The sequence below is a fragment of the Anabrus simplex genome, chromosome 1, assembly GCF_040414725.1.
Source record: "Anabrus simplex isolate iqAnaSimp1 chromosome 1, ASM4041472v1, whole genome shotgun sequence".
In the NCBI taxonomy this organism is placed as follows: Eukaryota; Metazoa; Arthropoda; class Insecta; order Orthoptera; family Tettigoniidae; genus Anabrus; species Anabrus simplex.
The window spans coordinates 1755607075-1755623035 of NC_090265.1; the positions used below are offsets into that span (position 1 = coordinate 1755607075).

The 15961-nt window shown below is 37.9% G+C and overlaps 1 protein-coding gene across 1 annotated transcript in view; it reads right to left on the minus strand.

The window, feature by feature from the left end:
• Positions 1-10344: 10344 nt before the first annotated feature.
• The window catches only part of LOC136864369 (nephrin-like), a 1091365-nt gene continuing 1085748 nt past the window's right edge, over positions 10345-15961 (minus strand). Inside the window, exons 12-13 of the mRNA XM_068226722.1 lie at positions 12775-12914; positions 10345-10545 (exon numbers count right to left, since the gene is read on the minus strand). Coding sequence (XP_068082823.1) covers positions 10345-10545; positions 12775-12914 — 341 coding nt within the window. The remainder of the gene's footprint in view (positions 10546-12774; positions 12915-15961) is intronic.

Below are 15961 nucleotides of genomic sequence, written 5' to 3' on the forward strand. Positions count from 1 at the left end.
GCCCACGCTTTTCAGTAGCTGCTTATCGGTGCTCTGGGAATTTCCTTTCAGGATTTTATTTTTTTCTCTCCACACATTCCCTATTAGTCTTTGCTTTGTATCTGTAAGATACAGTGCAACCGATCATGACACAGGATGACATTCTCTAGTGCATATGTTAGCGGCTGTAAACATGGAGCGTTTCAACCCAGAAAACACAAATGACTGTGAATTAATTTATTTAGTTCTATTTGAAAGTGACTGTGACTGTAATAATGAGTGCATCAGTGACGAGGGATCTGAAAGGGATGACGTATTGTTGAGAAAGGGTAAGTGACTCTGAGAGGGAGCTTGGATGTGGATGTCTCTTGTTCTATAGATGAGCCTGGTACATATTTTATACGAAAAGAAGATGTAACGAAGTGGAGAAAAAGTGCAGTGTTCTTCTCAAATATGGAGGTCTCATATTATTATGACTGAGCTACTCGGAGGTATCGGTGAAGCAAAAAATGTAAAGATGCCGTTGGATTCATGGAGCTGTTCAGTGACCGAAGATACGGTGGGTGATGAAGTTCAGTATACAAATCAGTACACAGGAGATGTTCAAGCCAATTATGTAAATTTGACAGAGAAGGTTTATTCTATCTGTCAGGTGCACTGAGAGGCAGCAAGCAGAGACTAGAGGAATTGTGGGGAACAGGTAGATGATGATGGTGTTCAGAAGTTCAAACTTGTGATGCCATTGTGACATTTCAAACTCCTAATCAGTTGCATTCGGTTGGATGATCGGATGAGCAGGGAAGAAGGAAGGAATATTGAACACCTTGCACCAGTTTGGGACTCTTTCTGAAGATATTATCTTCTGGACTGGTTAGTGAACATCTTCAGAAGAGAAGAGGATCTATGTAGGGGTCGTGTAAACCAGCAGAAGAAAATTCAATGGAAGGAAACAAGAATGCAGAACTCGGAAAATGGAAGCATTGTTCTAATTAAGAGAGGACTTACTCAAGGCGGAATTATTGGACCTTTATATTTTCTTATATGTATAGTATATATAGGCTAAATGATATAAGTAAAGAATTGGAGTCAGAGATAACGCTTTTTGTGGATGATGTTATTCTGTATAGAGTAATAAATAAGTTATAAGATTGTGAGAAATTGCAAAATGATCTCGATAATGTTGTGAGATGGACAGTAAGCAATGGTATGATGATACACGGGCTTAAAGGTCAGGTTGTCAGCTTCACAAATAGGAAAAGTCCTCACAGTTTTAATTACTGCATTGATTGGGTGAAAGTCCTTTTGGGGATCATTGTAAATACCTAGGTATTAATATAAGGAAAGATGTTCATTGGGGTAATCACATAATATGATTGTAAATAAAGGGTACAGATCTCTGCACATGGTTATGAGGGTATTTAGGGATTGTAGTAAGAATGTAAGAATGCAAAAGAGAGGGCACATAAGTCTCTGGTAAGACCCCAACTGGAGTATGCTTCCAGAGTATAGGACCCTCACCAGGATTACTTGATTCAAGAACTGGAAAAAACTCAAAGAAAAGCAGCTCGATTTGTTCTGAGTGATTTCCGATGAAAGAGTAATGTTACAAAAATGTTGCAAAGTTTGGGCTGGGAAGACTTGGGAGAAAGGAGATGAGCTGCTCGACTAAGTGGTATGTGCATGTAATAAATCTAATTTTTGATCTCTACTGAATATCAATATAATATTAAAATACCAATATATTTTTTTAAATGTTCCACCTATTCAATACAATATATTATTTCTTATAATTAGGACTTATACATTATTATTAACATCCTAATTGGGATATGTTTCACCCCATATATTGGGCATCTTCAGCCAATAACTCAAAGCTCAAAATCATGAATATTCAGGATCCTGATTATGTTTTAATGACCTGCCTTATTCCTAAAATATAATAAATGTTGACTAAAAGGTATTTTTCATTTAGCGTTCCCTTTACATCAACAACAACAACATCGTCCAACAAGTGTCTTCCATCAAATATCTTGGAACTCTAGTGAACCAGCATTGTGATTCAAAATGTGAAATCTTATCCAGGATTGGACAAGCAAAAAATATATTCAATACCATGAGGACCTTATTCACTAGCTGAGAACTCAACCTCCAGCTCAGAGTTCGAATGCTACGTTGTTATGTCTTTCCTGTCCTTCTGAATGGTTTTGAAGGGTGGACGCTCAGCCCTTTATTGGAGAAGCGGATTGAATCTTTTGAAATGTACTTATACAGAAGAGTACTCCGAACATCTTGGATGGAAAAGAAGACAAATGAAGAAGTCCTCAACATCTTGAACAAGAAGAAAGAGCTTCTCATAACCATCAAGGAGCGTAAGCTCAGCTACCTCGGGCATGTCATGAGAGGTGAACGATATGAACTTCTCCGACTGATTATTCAAGGGAAGACTGATGGGAAAAGATCTGTGAAGAAAGATTGCTTTTTTGATTATAAAAACACAATGAGATAAATACTGAACATGGGTGTAAACAATTACTGGAAACACACTAATATGTTCTTAAATTAAAAATTGTTTGACTGTATTGTCAGGTTCTTATACTTGGTCTTGTTGTCCACTAATTAAAATATAATTTTGAAAAAAAAAATGCATGCTCCCTTGCCTTCTGCTAGTCAAATCAAGAAGGGAATTATTCATTACAATGGTACACAGGCGTTGGAGAAGGACGCCATTCCTATTGCTAGTTAAAGTGGATGTGGGGAGTACTGATTACAAGAGCAGATGCCCTCCTGCTGAGTCACTATTGATTTGTAAAGTATTAACTACAATGTCAGACACATCCCTTCTAGATCGCTACAAATTGACTTAAATTAATAAATGTAGATCGACATACAGAAGTATATGCATGTTCACCTTCATTTACAGAATAACTCCTTCTAAACGGTGCATTCATATTGAAAAACGGATTGTACGAAAAGACGCCTCTGGTCTCATTTAGCGATCTAAATGGCTGGCCCTATGATATTTCCTCGCATCTCATCTATTTAAAGGCAAAATTATTTTAGAAACATTCAATAGGGTGAAATTTGTGTAAGGTTTTCACACAGTGAATTACTTTTCAGATACTTATGCGACAGCTTCAAAACATAGAATTTGGCTGGGTGGGCCAATATTCGTGTAGAATTTGATGATCCCATCTTCCTATAACTGAATCAAACCATCAATTATATGTGTACAAAGTGCAAAATTTAGGTAAATCCAGAAATAGAGCCAAATTTAACATAAGGGATAGAGATACGACAAAAAGCCATAGGACGAAAGTTGTAGATCACTCCAAATTGAATGGAGATTGTGCCATCCGTTTCGTGATACGACTTACCGTTTAGCCACCAAATACCTTGAAAGGAAGGTCTGCACCATCATTAACACTAGAACCGCCGGAGCGGTCAAAATGACCGCTACACTTTTTCAAAGCCTTATTTTGACCACATTTTCTGTCATATTGCAAAGAGCTTCAGTGACTTTTCCTGATTACCGGTCAGAATTATCCGTATTAAATGTAATTAATTTTGCGTGATTGGTTAGGACGTAGGTAACGAGTACACCCAGAACCGCCGGAGCGGTCATTTTGACCGCTGTATTGATTATCATAATAAAATGTATTAGAAAATGTGCTTATTCCTCTGTTTGAGATAACATTTCTTTATAATTATTCTCCCTGCAATAATTTAAGCACAACTATGAAACTCTGATAGTATATCTACGGCTATTGTTCATTCTCTTCTTTATTCATTTTTCTAAAGGCGGCTAATGGGTCACTCTCCTCTGAAAGTAGCGAATATTCTTCCGCTGTCACAATTCCCTAATGATATACGTTATTTTTATGTCAACCTTACAACCTTGGTACTGAAATTTAGCAATTAGACTGCAGTTATGCCTGGTGTAGTTCAAGAACTGAAATTTTCGATTGTTCTATTACAGCAGGAGTAAATGCGATAGGAAAAGCTGGAAGAAAGAAGGGATGCATCTACACAAGCCTCCCAGGACCAAGTAATACGTTACTAGGTACAGATGGCATCACGGAGTGGACTGTAGGAGAGTTTGTGAAGACTACACCTGGCAGGTGGCTTGTCACAACATCTTGAAAGAAAATCCAGGACCTACTCCATACTCAAAGCGGTATGTTTCTGACGACAGTGTAGCGTGTGCATGGCGTCTTTTTATTGATGAATCTATATTCAGACACATCAAACACTCTATGGAAACTGAAGCAAAACGCATATTAGGAGATAAATTGTGGAGTGTAAGTTTAGAAAACTGGAGGCATTCATTGGCTTAGTGTATGCTCGTGGTGTACTTGGAGCCAGTAGCACTATACCTAATGAACTCTGGTCTAAAAATTGGGGGCCACCATTCTTCAGTGAAACAATGGGGAAGAATTTTGGTCGAGAAATCAAAATATTTTTGCGTTTCGACGTCAGAATTACAAGATTAGAACGTTTGAAAACTGATAAATTTGCATTAGTATCAAAAGTATGGGACAAATTCATTGAAAATTGTCAATGTCTTATATTCCATGTGAAAATCTGCCTGCTGATGAGCAGATTTTTCCAAGCAAAACAAGGTGTCCATTCTAACAGTACATGCCCAACAAACCAGATAAAATTGGTATTAAATTTTGGCTTCTTGTGGACGTTGACTCAAAGTTTCCGTGCAATGAGTTTCGTTACCTAGGAAAAAATGATCTCAGACCACATGATGAGGCTCTACCCGAAAGTGTAATAATGAAGTTGGTGGAGCTGTTTCAAAGGAAGGGGCGAAAAGTGACTACTGATAACTTTCTTTGCAACAGTGAAACTTGGTAAGAAGTTGAAGAGTAATGGTTCGAATATTGTTGGAACCATTAGACGATCAAAGAGAGAAATTCCTAAAGCTGTGAAGGTTATGAAAGCTAGTCTTTACGACTAAACTCTCCTGAAACATTCCAATGACACACTTACTGTTTATCAAGGAAAACGAAACAAGAACGTCCTTCTATACAGTACTTAGCACTCAGAATATGAACTTCAAGCTAATCCCAAAAGGATTCCCGAAACAGAAGACTTCTACTACAATACGAAATTTGGCGTGGACATGGTAGATCAAATGGGAAGAAAATATAATATTCGATCCGTTACACGAAGATGGCCTGTTCATGTATTTCATAATATTCTTGACTTGGCAGCTATCAATTCCTGGATGTCTGGCTCCATGGCTAAAAGGTAAGCATATTGGCCTTTGGTAACAGGGGTCCCGGGTTCGATTCCCGGCTGGGTCGGGAATTTTAACCAAAATTGGTTAATTCCCCTGGCACGGGGACTGGGTATGTGTGTCGTCTTCATCATGTGTCCTCGGACACATCCCGGCACTAAAAGCCATACGCCATTTCATTTCAACTCCTAGATGATTTTCAAACACTGACAGGGAAGAAGTTCAGTCGCCGAAATGACATCCTGAAACTAGCAGTGGAGCTTTGTGTGGGGGTACATGGGATCGAAACCTAAGTCTGCGGATACAGAACCCGAATTTAGGAAGCCTGTGGAAGGAAATGTACAGAATAGGCAATGCCAAATGAGGAAATACAGGAATAAGACAAGTTTTACCTGCAGAAAGTGCAAACAGCGAGTGTGTGGTTCTTGCTCAAAGGACATAACTAAGGTCGTGGTATGTGGTTCCTGTTTCTAAAGATGCAGGATTGCATCAGCGTGTGCAAATACACTGAAGGAAAAGGAGACAAATATGTTGTGGTACGTGGATTTGGCAAACAAGTTTCAGGTCATAAATTGCACTAAATGGAATATTACAGTAATTCTGTTTTCTGATAATGAGTAATAACTATTTTTACCGTTTATACTAAAGGAATTTGAAGTAAAAACAATGTTTGTTTTTACTTAAGCGTGTTTTATAGAAACGTTTTTGTGTTTGTAATAAATTAGGAAAATATTACATTTGCAAAACTGTTAAATGTTTTGAATCTTTTCCGTGTTAGATCCCATAATTAATGTTTTATAAACTTAGTAATACATATTTTAAATGATGATAATGAGTTACTATATGTATTGAGCATAAAATTAATAATTAGAATACAGTGGTCAAAATGACCGCATCGGCGGTTCTAGGTATACAGTATGTTCCGGCGGTCCTAGTGTTAAAATTGCTTCCATATTTTTCAGGGGTAAAAAATAAAGTGTTTAAACATCTCGTAAATTTTCCATCAGTTACAGGCTAAAAGCTATAATTTTGCCAAATTTCAATTTTCTAACTCGTCTGGGAGATTGTGCTACCATCTTGATAAGGGGGAGGAGTTGCAAATTAGGACTTTCAGGAAACTTTTAAGCCCATGAAACCTATAGGTTATCGTTCTGGATAAATATCACCGACTGTGTTCTTATGCAGATTTCAAACTCCCAGCGTGTCCCCCTCAGAGAATTTTGAGAATTTTAGATTTTTCTAGGGATCCTGAAGTTATCAGCTTGTCTGGTACCAAGTTTTAAGTTTCTGGGATGCCTAGAATGGTCTCATTAATTCACGTCTTAATTTTTATGCCTTCACATATATATATATATATATATATATAGTACAATATACATAGAGTGCGCCAAACTGACATCTGTTTATTAATATGGATTATATTTCACCTGCTTCTGTAGTGGTTCTAGGGGCGTCTTACACCCACAGTATGTTTTCCAGGTAGTAAGTCATACTTGAAAGTCATACTGGAACACACACACATCTATTATCTTGGTCATTTTTGACAATTTATTTTTTCACCCTTTCTCACTCCCTATAACAAAGGGGGCTCAAGTTGGACTTTAAAAATCCGGAATGTTACTATTCATCTCAGCGACCCGGAAAAGTATGGATTAGGCAGTATATCCGATTATTATTATATCTCACTCCCTCCTCCCTCACCCTAAAGGGAGTTAAACTTTGAGTTTTAAAAAATCGGGAGTGTTACTATTCATCCCAGTGACCCCAAAAACTATGGACTCGATGCTATTTTCGATTATTTTTTTATCTCAATCCCCCTCGCCCCCCAACACAAAGGGGGATGAACATGGACTTATAAAATATCTGGAGTCTCACTATTCATCTCAGCGACCCCGACAACTATGGATCCAACAATATTTTCGTTTATTTTTATATATCACTCTCCCATTGCCACCCACCACAAAGGGGGTTGAACTTTAAAAAATTCCGGAGTGTCACTATTCATCTCCGCGACCCCGAAAAGTATGGATTCGAGACTAGTTTAAATGATTTTTATATCTCAGCACCCTCCCACCCCCACCTATAAGGGTTCCTGGGGTGTCTTACCCCCATGTGGTTTATCTCCTAATACTAAAAATTCGAAGTGTACAATTCACCTCGGCGGCCCCGAAAACTATGTATTCGACACTATTTTCGATTAATTTTATATATCACTCCCCCCTCGCCTCCGATCCCAAAGGGGGATGAACTTGGACTTATAAAATAAGCAGAGTCTCACTATTCATCTCAGTGACCCCGACAATTATGGATTCGACACTATTATAGATTATTTTTATATATCACTCTCCCATCTCCCCCACCAAGAAGGGGGCTGAAATTGGACTTTAAAAAATTCCGGAGTGTCACCATTCATCTCAGCAACCCCAAAAAGTATGGATTCGACACTACATTCAATGATTTGTATATATCAGCCCCTTTGCCACCCACCCCTAAAGGTTCCCAGGGTGTATTACCCCTACGTTATTTATCTCCTGATACTAAAAATCCGGAGTGTCACTATTCATCTCAGCGACCCCGAAAACTATGTATTCTATGTATTTTCTGTTATTTCTATGTATCACTCCCCCATCCCCCCCACCACAAAGAGGGCTGAACTTGGACATTAAAAAATTCCGGAGTGTTCCTATTCCTTTCAGCAAGCCCGAAAAGTATTGATTCGACACTACTTTCGATGATATTTATATCTCACCCTCTCACCCCTCCCCCCGCCCCTAAGCATTCCTGGGGTGTCCTACCCCCATGTGGTTTGTCTCCTGATGCTAAAAATCCGAAGTGTACAGTTCACCTCGGCAATCTCGAAAACTATGTATTCGACACTATTGTCGATTAATTTTATATTTCACTCCCCCTCGCCCCCCCCCCCAAAGGGGGATGAACTTGGTCTTATAAACTATCAGGAGTCTCACTATTCATCTCAGCGACCCCGACAACTATGGATTCGACACTCTTTTGGATTATTTTTATATATCACTCTCCAGTTGCTCCCTACCACGAAGGGGGCTGAACTTGGACTTAAAAAAATTCTGCAGTGTCACTATTCATCTCAGCGACCACAAAAAGTATGGACTCAACACTACTTTTGATGATTTTTGTATCTCAGCCCCCTTGGCCCCCCCCACTGTCCCTAAGGTTTCTTGGGGTGTATTAGCCCCACGTGGTTTGTCTCCTGATACTAAAAATCTGGAGCATCACTATTCATCTCAGCGACCCTGAAAACTGTGGATTCAACACCATTTTATATTATTTTTATATATTACTCCCCCATCGCCCCTCACCCTGAAAGGGGCTGAATTTGGACATTTAAAAATTATTCCAGAGGGTCACTATTCATTTCAGTGAGCCCAAAAAGTATGGATTCAACACTACTTTCGATGATTTTAATATATCACCGCCTTGCCCCTCCCCCCACCCCTAAGGTTTCCTGGACTGTCTTACGCCTACGTGGTTTGTCTCTTGATTCTAAAAGTCTGGAGTGTACAATTCACCTCGGTGACCCAGAAAACTGTATTCGACACTATTTTTGTTTAATTTTATATATCACTCCCCCCTCACCCCCACCCGAAAGGGGGACTGAACTTGGTCTTTAAAAAAATCCAGAGTGTCACTATTCATCTCAGCGATCCCGAAAAGTATGGATTCAGATTCACAATTAAGTATTTATTATTTTCCACCTAGTCGATACAATGATTGCTTAAGGCAATTTAATGGTTAAAAGTGGTACATGTTTCGTGTATTATCAACATCTTCAGCCACATAACACTGTTTAGATGAAAAATATATAAATTGACAAAGTAATGCTTTCTCTTAAGCATGTTACATTTTATTAGATGACTGACGGAAGGTTAAATAAGCAAATGAAACCCCTTACCATATCTTCCTGATACTTCAGAAACCATGCTGTTATCATCAGGAGAATAAACTTCTGTCACTTACTCTGGAACAATCTGGAAAGGGAACGATATTTTAATTTTGTTACATACTGTTTAATCTTATGTCTTAGGAGAAGATTTACTGAACAGAATTTTTGTAGTATACAGATGAATTTGGATCCTATGACTGAAGAAGGAGAAACTTAAAAGGATTATGTTTGAGGTAGGATCAATAATAACTTAATCCTTAACAAATCAAGAGGAGTATTGAGAAAATAGTGATTGTCAAAGAACAAACATTTTCATTAAAATTAATGAACAAACGTATGGTAAAGCTGGAAAATATGGCTATATTCAACTTCAGAAATTCACTTACTGCATGAACAAGACATTAGCAGCTATTGCTATGGTGGTATTACCCTAAAAGTGTTATTTTATTCACACAATACAATCAAACAAATCGGAACACAACAAAACCCATGCTAAATAAGCAGATCACACAATCATTTTCTGATTAATTCTTCTGAAAATCTTTACCAAATACTTATATAGTTATAATACAGTAATAATTAATTGAGGAACAAAGATGAAAAAGGGAAAAGTGCCAGAAATACGTTTTTGAGTAAACATCAATAATATAGTTCCTGAGCACAATGGCAATTTCATCCTTCTCTACCAAAGGAGACCAGGAATTAATGATTAGCTATGGCCTTTGAAGTGCAAGTATACTACATCCAATACATTTTATGTAATTACATAACAATATTTAGCTTCTATGAATTTCATTTCTTTAATCAAGTGGCTCAGAAATTAGAAAATACATGAGTGATAGCACACTGACACAATGGACAGCACAGAAGAATTGCAGTACGAGATGCTGGCACATTCAACCTTCCGCACCAAACTGAGCTGGGCACTGTGGCTCTAGCTGTTGAAGTTCCTACCAACTAAACTGATGACCTCAGGCACATGCACAAGTTACCACCATATGCGACATCCCCTTATTAAAAAAAACCCACCACTTTTCATATTTTGGCACTTTTACCATTTTCCATCTTTAGTCCTCGATTATTAACAGCTTTATTGCTGGTGTTTCAATAATTCTTAGGTTCATAGCTACATACCTGCAAGACAGCGCAGGGATCACGTGTAATGGGTATTCCCACAGCTGTTTCTTACTTGGGCTGATCGCTAGACTGAGCTTTCTTTATGCCTGACAAGCAAAGGTGTTTGAGTCTCAGCATGCAGTTTTAGCATTGTTTGTTGAGGTCGAGGGCGCAAGGAAGGCTGCAACACTGTGAATGATTCTCGCTGAGCAGCCTGAGTGCCGATATCACGCCATGTTATGTGCTGCCATCTTGCAGACGACATATCATAGCTACTGATGTTTTCCTGAAAGTAGACAAACACTGTTAACGAGATAACAAGACGATATTGGCTCATTCAAAATAATTAACTGTGAGCGATGAAGGTTGAGAGAGTGTTTTACCACAAGTAATTGTTTACAAAATCTAGCAACAATGGGATGCAACAGTATGATGAAGTTCTAGCTTCTAAAAAGGGGCAACTACAGAGACTTCGAAGTTGGTGAGCACATGGCTCTGGCATTGCTTCCACTTACTTCATGCTTTCTATCTGATCTCCCTTGGTCAACTCTTGAATACTTCCAGTTCCAACAGTGAAAGGTTTGGAAGACTAAGGGAGTCTTTAATTTTCACACTTTTCAGGGCCTCTCCCTTTCTTTACTCTGATATCATTATTCTTTGAAGGGTTGGAACTCCTTCCACTTTTTACTTCTGATTAGAGTTAAGGGTTAAGAATGGATGGTTGCCTAGTTGTTCACCCCTCAAAACAATAACCACGTTATTCGATTTTAGCCTCTCTGGGCTAATTATCTAGCAGTTAAAAGGTGGTAGTTGTCGTGGCTGAAGATGTTTTCAAAAGAAAACGAAATGTATGTTTTTTAAATAGATACAACAAAGAGTTTCTTCTGTGAAAACTGTGAGAAAAAGAACAGAAGATAAAAGGGAAATTGTGCTTACGTATGTGAATGTATACAATGTTTGAAACCTGATGTACCATAATACTCTAATTGAAAAAATACGTGTGTAATTTTTTTTGTATTTCCTTGATAAAATAAAAGCTTTTAGATGTACAATACCAAGTTTTAATTTTTTTATGTGAAAAATAATAAATCAGGGCCAAAAGGGTTAAGTGGCTCTCTCCAATTCTTATTTCATGACCCAACAACTGAACTGATGAACTGATCTGTATATACAGCTTCACCAATTATCTCCAGTTCTCAGATATTCAGTTTCAAATTTTTAATGACTTTCATACAAACAATTATGATCTCAGTTGGCTACAAATTTTTCACCTAGATAAATCCTTCGCAGGAAGTTTATGCCCTTCAGGAAGTGATCCACATAAAATATAAACAATAAAAATTTGACTCATCTACCCTCTGTAACTATTTTGAGTCAAGAGCTCATCCTTCCAACTCTCACTGTGGTCTGGTAGAGTTAACCATAGTGAGGCGTGCTTAATTCTGTAATGCTAGTGGTTGCATATCGGTCGTTTCGCCACCCTTGGTTCTTGTGTTGAAATTGCTGGATACATCGTATACATGGTTAATAGAAGCTTGTAAGTCATAAAGAGGATTGAAAATATGAAGTAAAAACTGTTTCAAACAATGTCATGACTTGTACTTTCTCTTAGGATTGTTATCGCCCCCTCCTCTGTGCATAGTAAACTAGAACATGTTGATGATAAAACAGTTGTGTGATAAATTTGTCCAGATTTCTGTATTAACCTTTCCTGAAACGAAAGTCCCATTGGTATCTGATAAATCACCTCCAACGTTAGCTTCCTTATCAGAAAATTCATTCTCAATGTCCATGTTATGATCATATACTTGAAGAATACCTTCTTCCCCTGCCTCATATCCACTAATTTCATCTTTATCAAGGATCTCTCATTAAGGATTTGTGAAATCAAGGAAGTCTGCCAACTATCAAGAAAATGTATAACTTGGAATTGCTGAATGAAAACACTCCATCGCTACAAAAATCTCACTTTCCTTACGAGGTGTGCCACTGTCTAAAGGATTGATCCTGTATTTATCAATACTTCATTCAAGAAAATTGCAACAATTATAAATCATTACCAGTATAGTTGATCTGTTATTGAACAACATACATTTTGCATGGTATGCACTAGTCATGTGCCTTGGTAGGTGTGCTGTTTACCAACTGATAAGCCGAACTTAGCACACTGGGGTGAAACGCTGGCAACCAAGAATGAGTTAGCTGGAAAATGTATAATGTTCAATAATGGACCAACTATATTGGTAATATAAATTTACTAATTCGGGACAAATATTTCAGGTTCCCTATGGGAATCAACATGTATATCAATTATAAATCATATCGACCATAATTTATAATTTAACAAAGGATCAGAAGCTACAGTGGGAAACAGCATTGTAGGAGACTTTAACCAGTGTTGTCACTGGGTGAAAGAAAAACAGCAGTGAAGGGACTAATGGGTGACAAACTGAGGGTTAATGTCTCTCATTGCCTGCAACAATCTGTCTAAGAAAATAGTAAAGAATATACTTACAGCAGAGGGAGCTCCTGAGAATCCCTGAACATTTTCATACAGCATGGACTGAGAAGGAGAGTCTGTATTGTACATCCTTGTGCTTGAACCTATGCTGTGTTTCTCCAATACTTTGTAATCTGTATCTGGATAGTCCACATCTGGAAATTACAAAGAAAGGAAAATAGCATTATTAAATAAATTAAATAATAATTTTGTATGGCCAGTCAGCTGTTTAATTTAGCTGGGTATAGTTCTTGCAATTTCCTCATTAACGACTGGCACGCTTTTGAAGTCTAGCTGGCCGGCTCATTTTTCATTCCGTTTCTTCAGAGTGCCAGGATTTTTGCAACTCAGGACACAGAATTGTCAACTCTCCACCAAACACTGTAGTTTGGAGGACAGTTGAAATAACAGTAGATGGTTGGCTACTGAAAGCAAGCAGTGAGACTGGACAGAACCACGTACAGCTGAGCAACACTGGAGACTTGACAATTGCAGCGGCTCCAGGACCAGCATGTTTTTGAAGTACTCAATGTAGACTGTCACTGACAAAGGAAGCGTGCTATTGATTAAGAGTCTTCTGCTGTAAGGAGACTGGAAACAGTCATGAAGCTGTTTAATGTCAGGGGTGGTACTGCTTACTGTTTGAGTCATCAGTCTTTAACGGGGAAATTACGAGAACTACAGATGTTCGATGCTAATGAGGGAATGGTTTAGGAAATGTCCCCCAAAAATAAAGATTTGCCAAAAAATCAGAACTTCAAAACATTGCAAATAAAATTGGCTTCAAAATATCATAAAATAAAACCTGAAATTATGCCCCAAAAACCAACACAACTAAAGGAAGTTACCATAAATGGTAATAAAATCAAAATAGTAATTCAATTTAAATATCTTGGAGAAGTAATAACACATAATCTAAATGAAAAAAAATCTCAATTCAAACAAGAACAAATAGATTAGCTAAAGCACAAGCAGTGGATGTTCTTGCCCGTATAAAGCAATATCGCCCAAGAATTATCAGGGAGGCGGATGAAATACATACACACCCAGATAATTTCAACCGCGATACAGGTTACAACCTCAGTGAATCATGGCTACCTATAATCAGAACCATTAGAGAGTAATGCTTTGCTGTTACTATTCATTGTCTCTAGCACTGGGCTAAAATGGTGTCCCCTTTACATCTTTGGGCACCATTTGAAGCTTCCTAGTTGCTTTCTCCTAGCAACCATCAATATGTCATTTCTTTTCTCTTTTGTCTCCTGATGAAGAAAGGCAAGGTTCCTTTTGAAACATTGAGTGTGTTACAATTATTTACATGGCATAAGCCCAAAAATATAACTCATGAATAATCTCATTTAGTTTTACCACCAGAGACAATGTCACAGTCAGCGCATTTACAAGTGTACACAAGGAGATCAGACATACCAATTTTACTGGGGGAAGTCTCAATTTTGGATGCCTTGTCGCAGTGTCCCAAAAATGTTCTGTTTGAAAAATATAATTTCTTGCTCATAATGAGAGGTGTTTGTATTGGAACGATGCAAGCTGTCTCTGAAGAGCCAATGCCTTCTTGATTATTTTGTTTCTCTGAGTTTATGTTATGTCTTCCTGGTAGCAATTCTAATGAAGAGCATTTATTCAGCCTTATGGACATTTATTGGAATGAAGAAAAAAATCAGATTAAGAGAAGGCAGTTTTGTTTGTGAAAACAAAAACAGTGGTGAGATGTCATGGAATCAGAAAAGGCTAGGAAAACAACAGATAGGGAATCTGCCACCTGGCCAACTGTGCTAAATGCAGATCACTATTGACTGAACATATTTTGATCTGTCTTGTGTGGATTTCTATACTTGGATCCAAACTCAGACAATGATGTTGTCAGATATATATGGTTCTTAAAAGAACAAAACCAAAATTAAGCGGGGGGGTTGATGACGATGACACAATGTTGAATGAAGCAGTCTTATGATGTAAGTAAATGCAATTGAATGTTTCCATTGCTTTTTAATTCATTGTTATTTTAATAATTGCCAATAGTCTATATAAATAAATAGTACAATTGAGTTTATGAGTCCCAGTCTTTTAATTTCAAAATCTGCTCACCCTGTGTATATATTTGTTTAGACTGATGCTTTCACACATTAATAGACATGATACCATCAGGGGTTTTGCCACGTGATAGAGGAAAACTTCAAGGAACGTTTACATTATGCAAAGACTTTAGTCTGTGTCCTCAGAAGAGAAATTCATCCAACCCTGACTGTGACTTTTCTAACAGGAGTCATGACTGTTGTGAGTATTAGTTCCCCAGTACATTCATTTTGGTTTTGGAATTTCCTCAGAAATCTACAACTTTTTACTCTTCCTGGGGATGTTCACTCCTGTACATAGGCCTTCTCTAAACTTTCCTACATCATTCTTTCCTGAGCAGACTGCATCCAGTTTGTACTTTGGCGCATCTCTTTATATAATCATGTCAACAGAGTTGGGGGCATCCTTCACTCCTCAAGTATGCTCTGGGACACCATGGGACACCAGCATAGGAGTCACTTAGTCTATTTCTTTGAGCTTCTGGCCACATGCAATGCCCACCTACATTTCAGCATTGCCACCTTCTTTACGATGTCTGTCACTCTATTTCTTACCTCTTCGTTTCTCATACAGTCCCTTAAGCTGATACCCAGCATTGCTCTTTGGCTGAAATATAGTTTCCCAGTGCTGTTTAGAGACAGTGTGATGCTTTTAAAACTGTGTCATGACTGGCAGTATGCATGTCTCATAAACCTTACTCTTCTGGTTAACTGAACTGTTGGGTTTTTCATAATATGGCTGAGTCTGCCAAAGAATGCCCAGCTGAGCCCAATTCTGTATTTGAGTTCCGCTGTTTAATTTTGTCGAATCTGTTTTAAAATGAGGTCCAAGCAGACATTTTCTTTAACATATTCACTTCCTTCCAACATGAAAATGTCAATTCAAACATGAAAAATCGAAAGCAGAGTTTCTCAAATTGTGGTAAGCGTACCCCTAGGGGTACACCTGAGACTTTTAGTGGGATATGCGAGCAACCTTCACGGAAAAAATGAAGAACAATTGAAATATGGAAATAAATAAGAAGAAAGTTAAATATGTATAAATGGAGTGACACTTTGCTTGAAAGTTTCACTTGGACTACAACACATCAGAAAACTGTGTCAAGCCA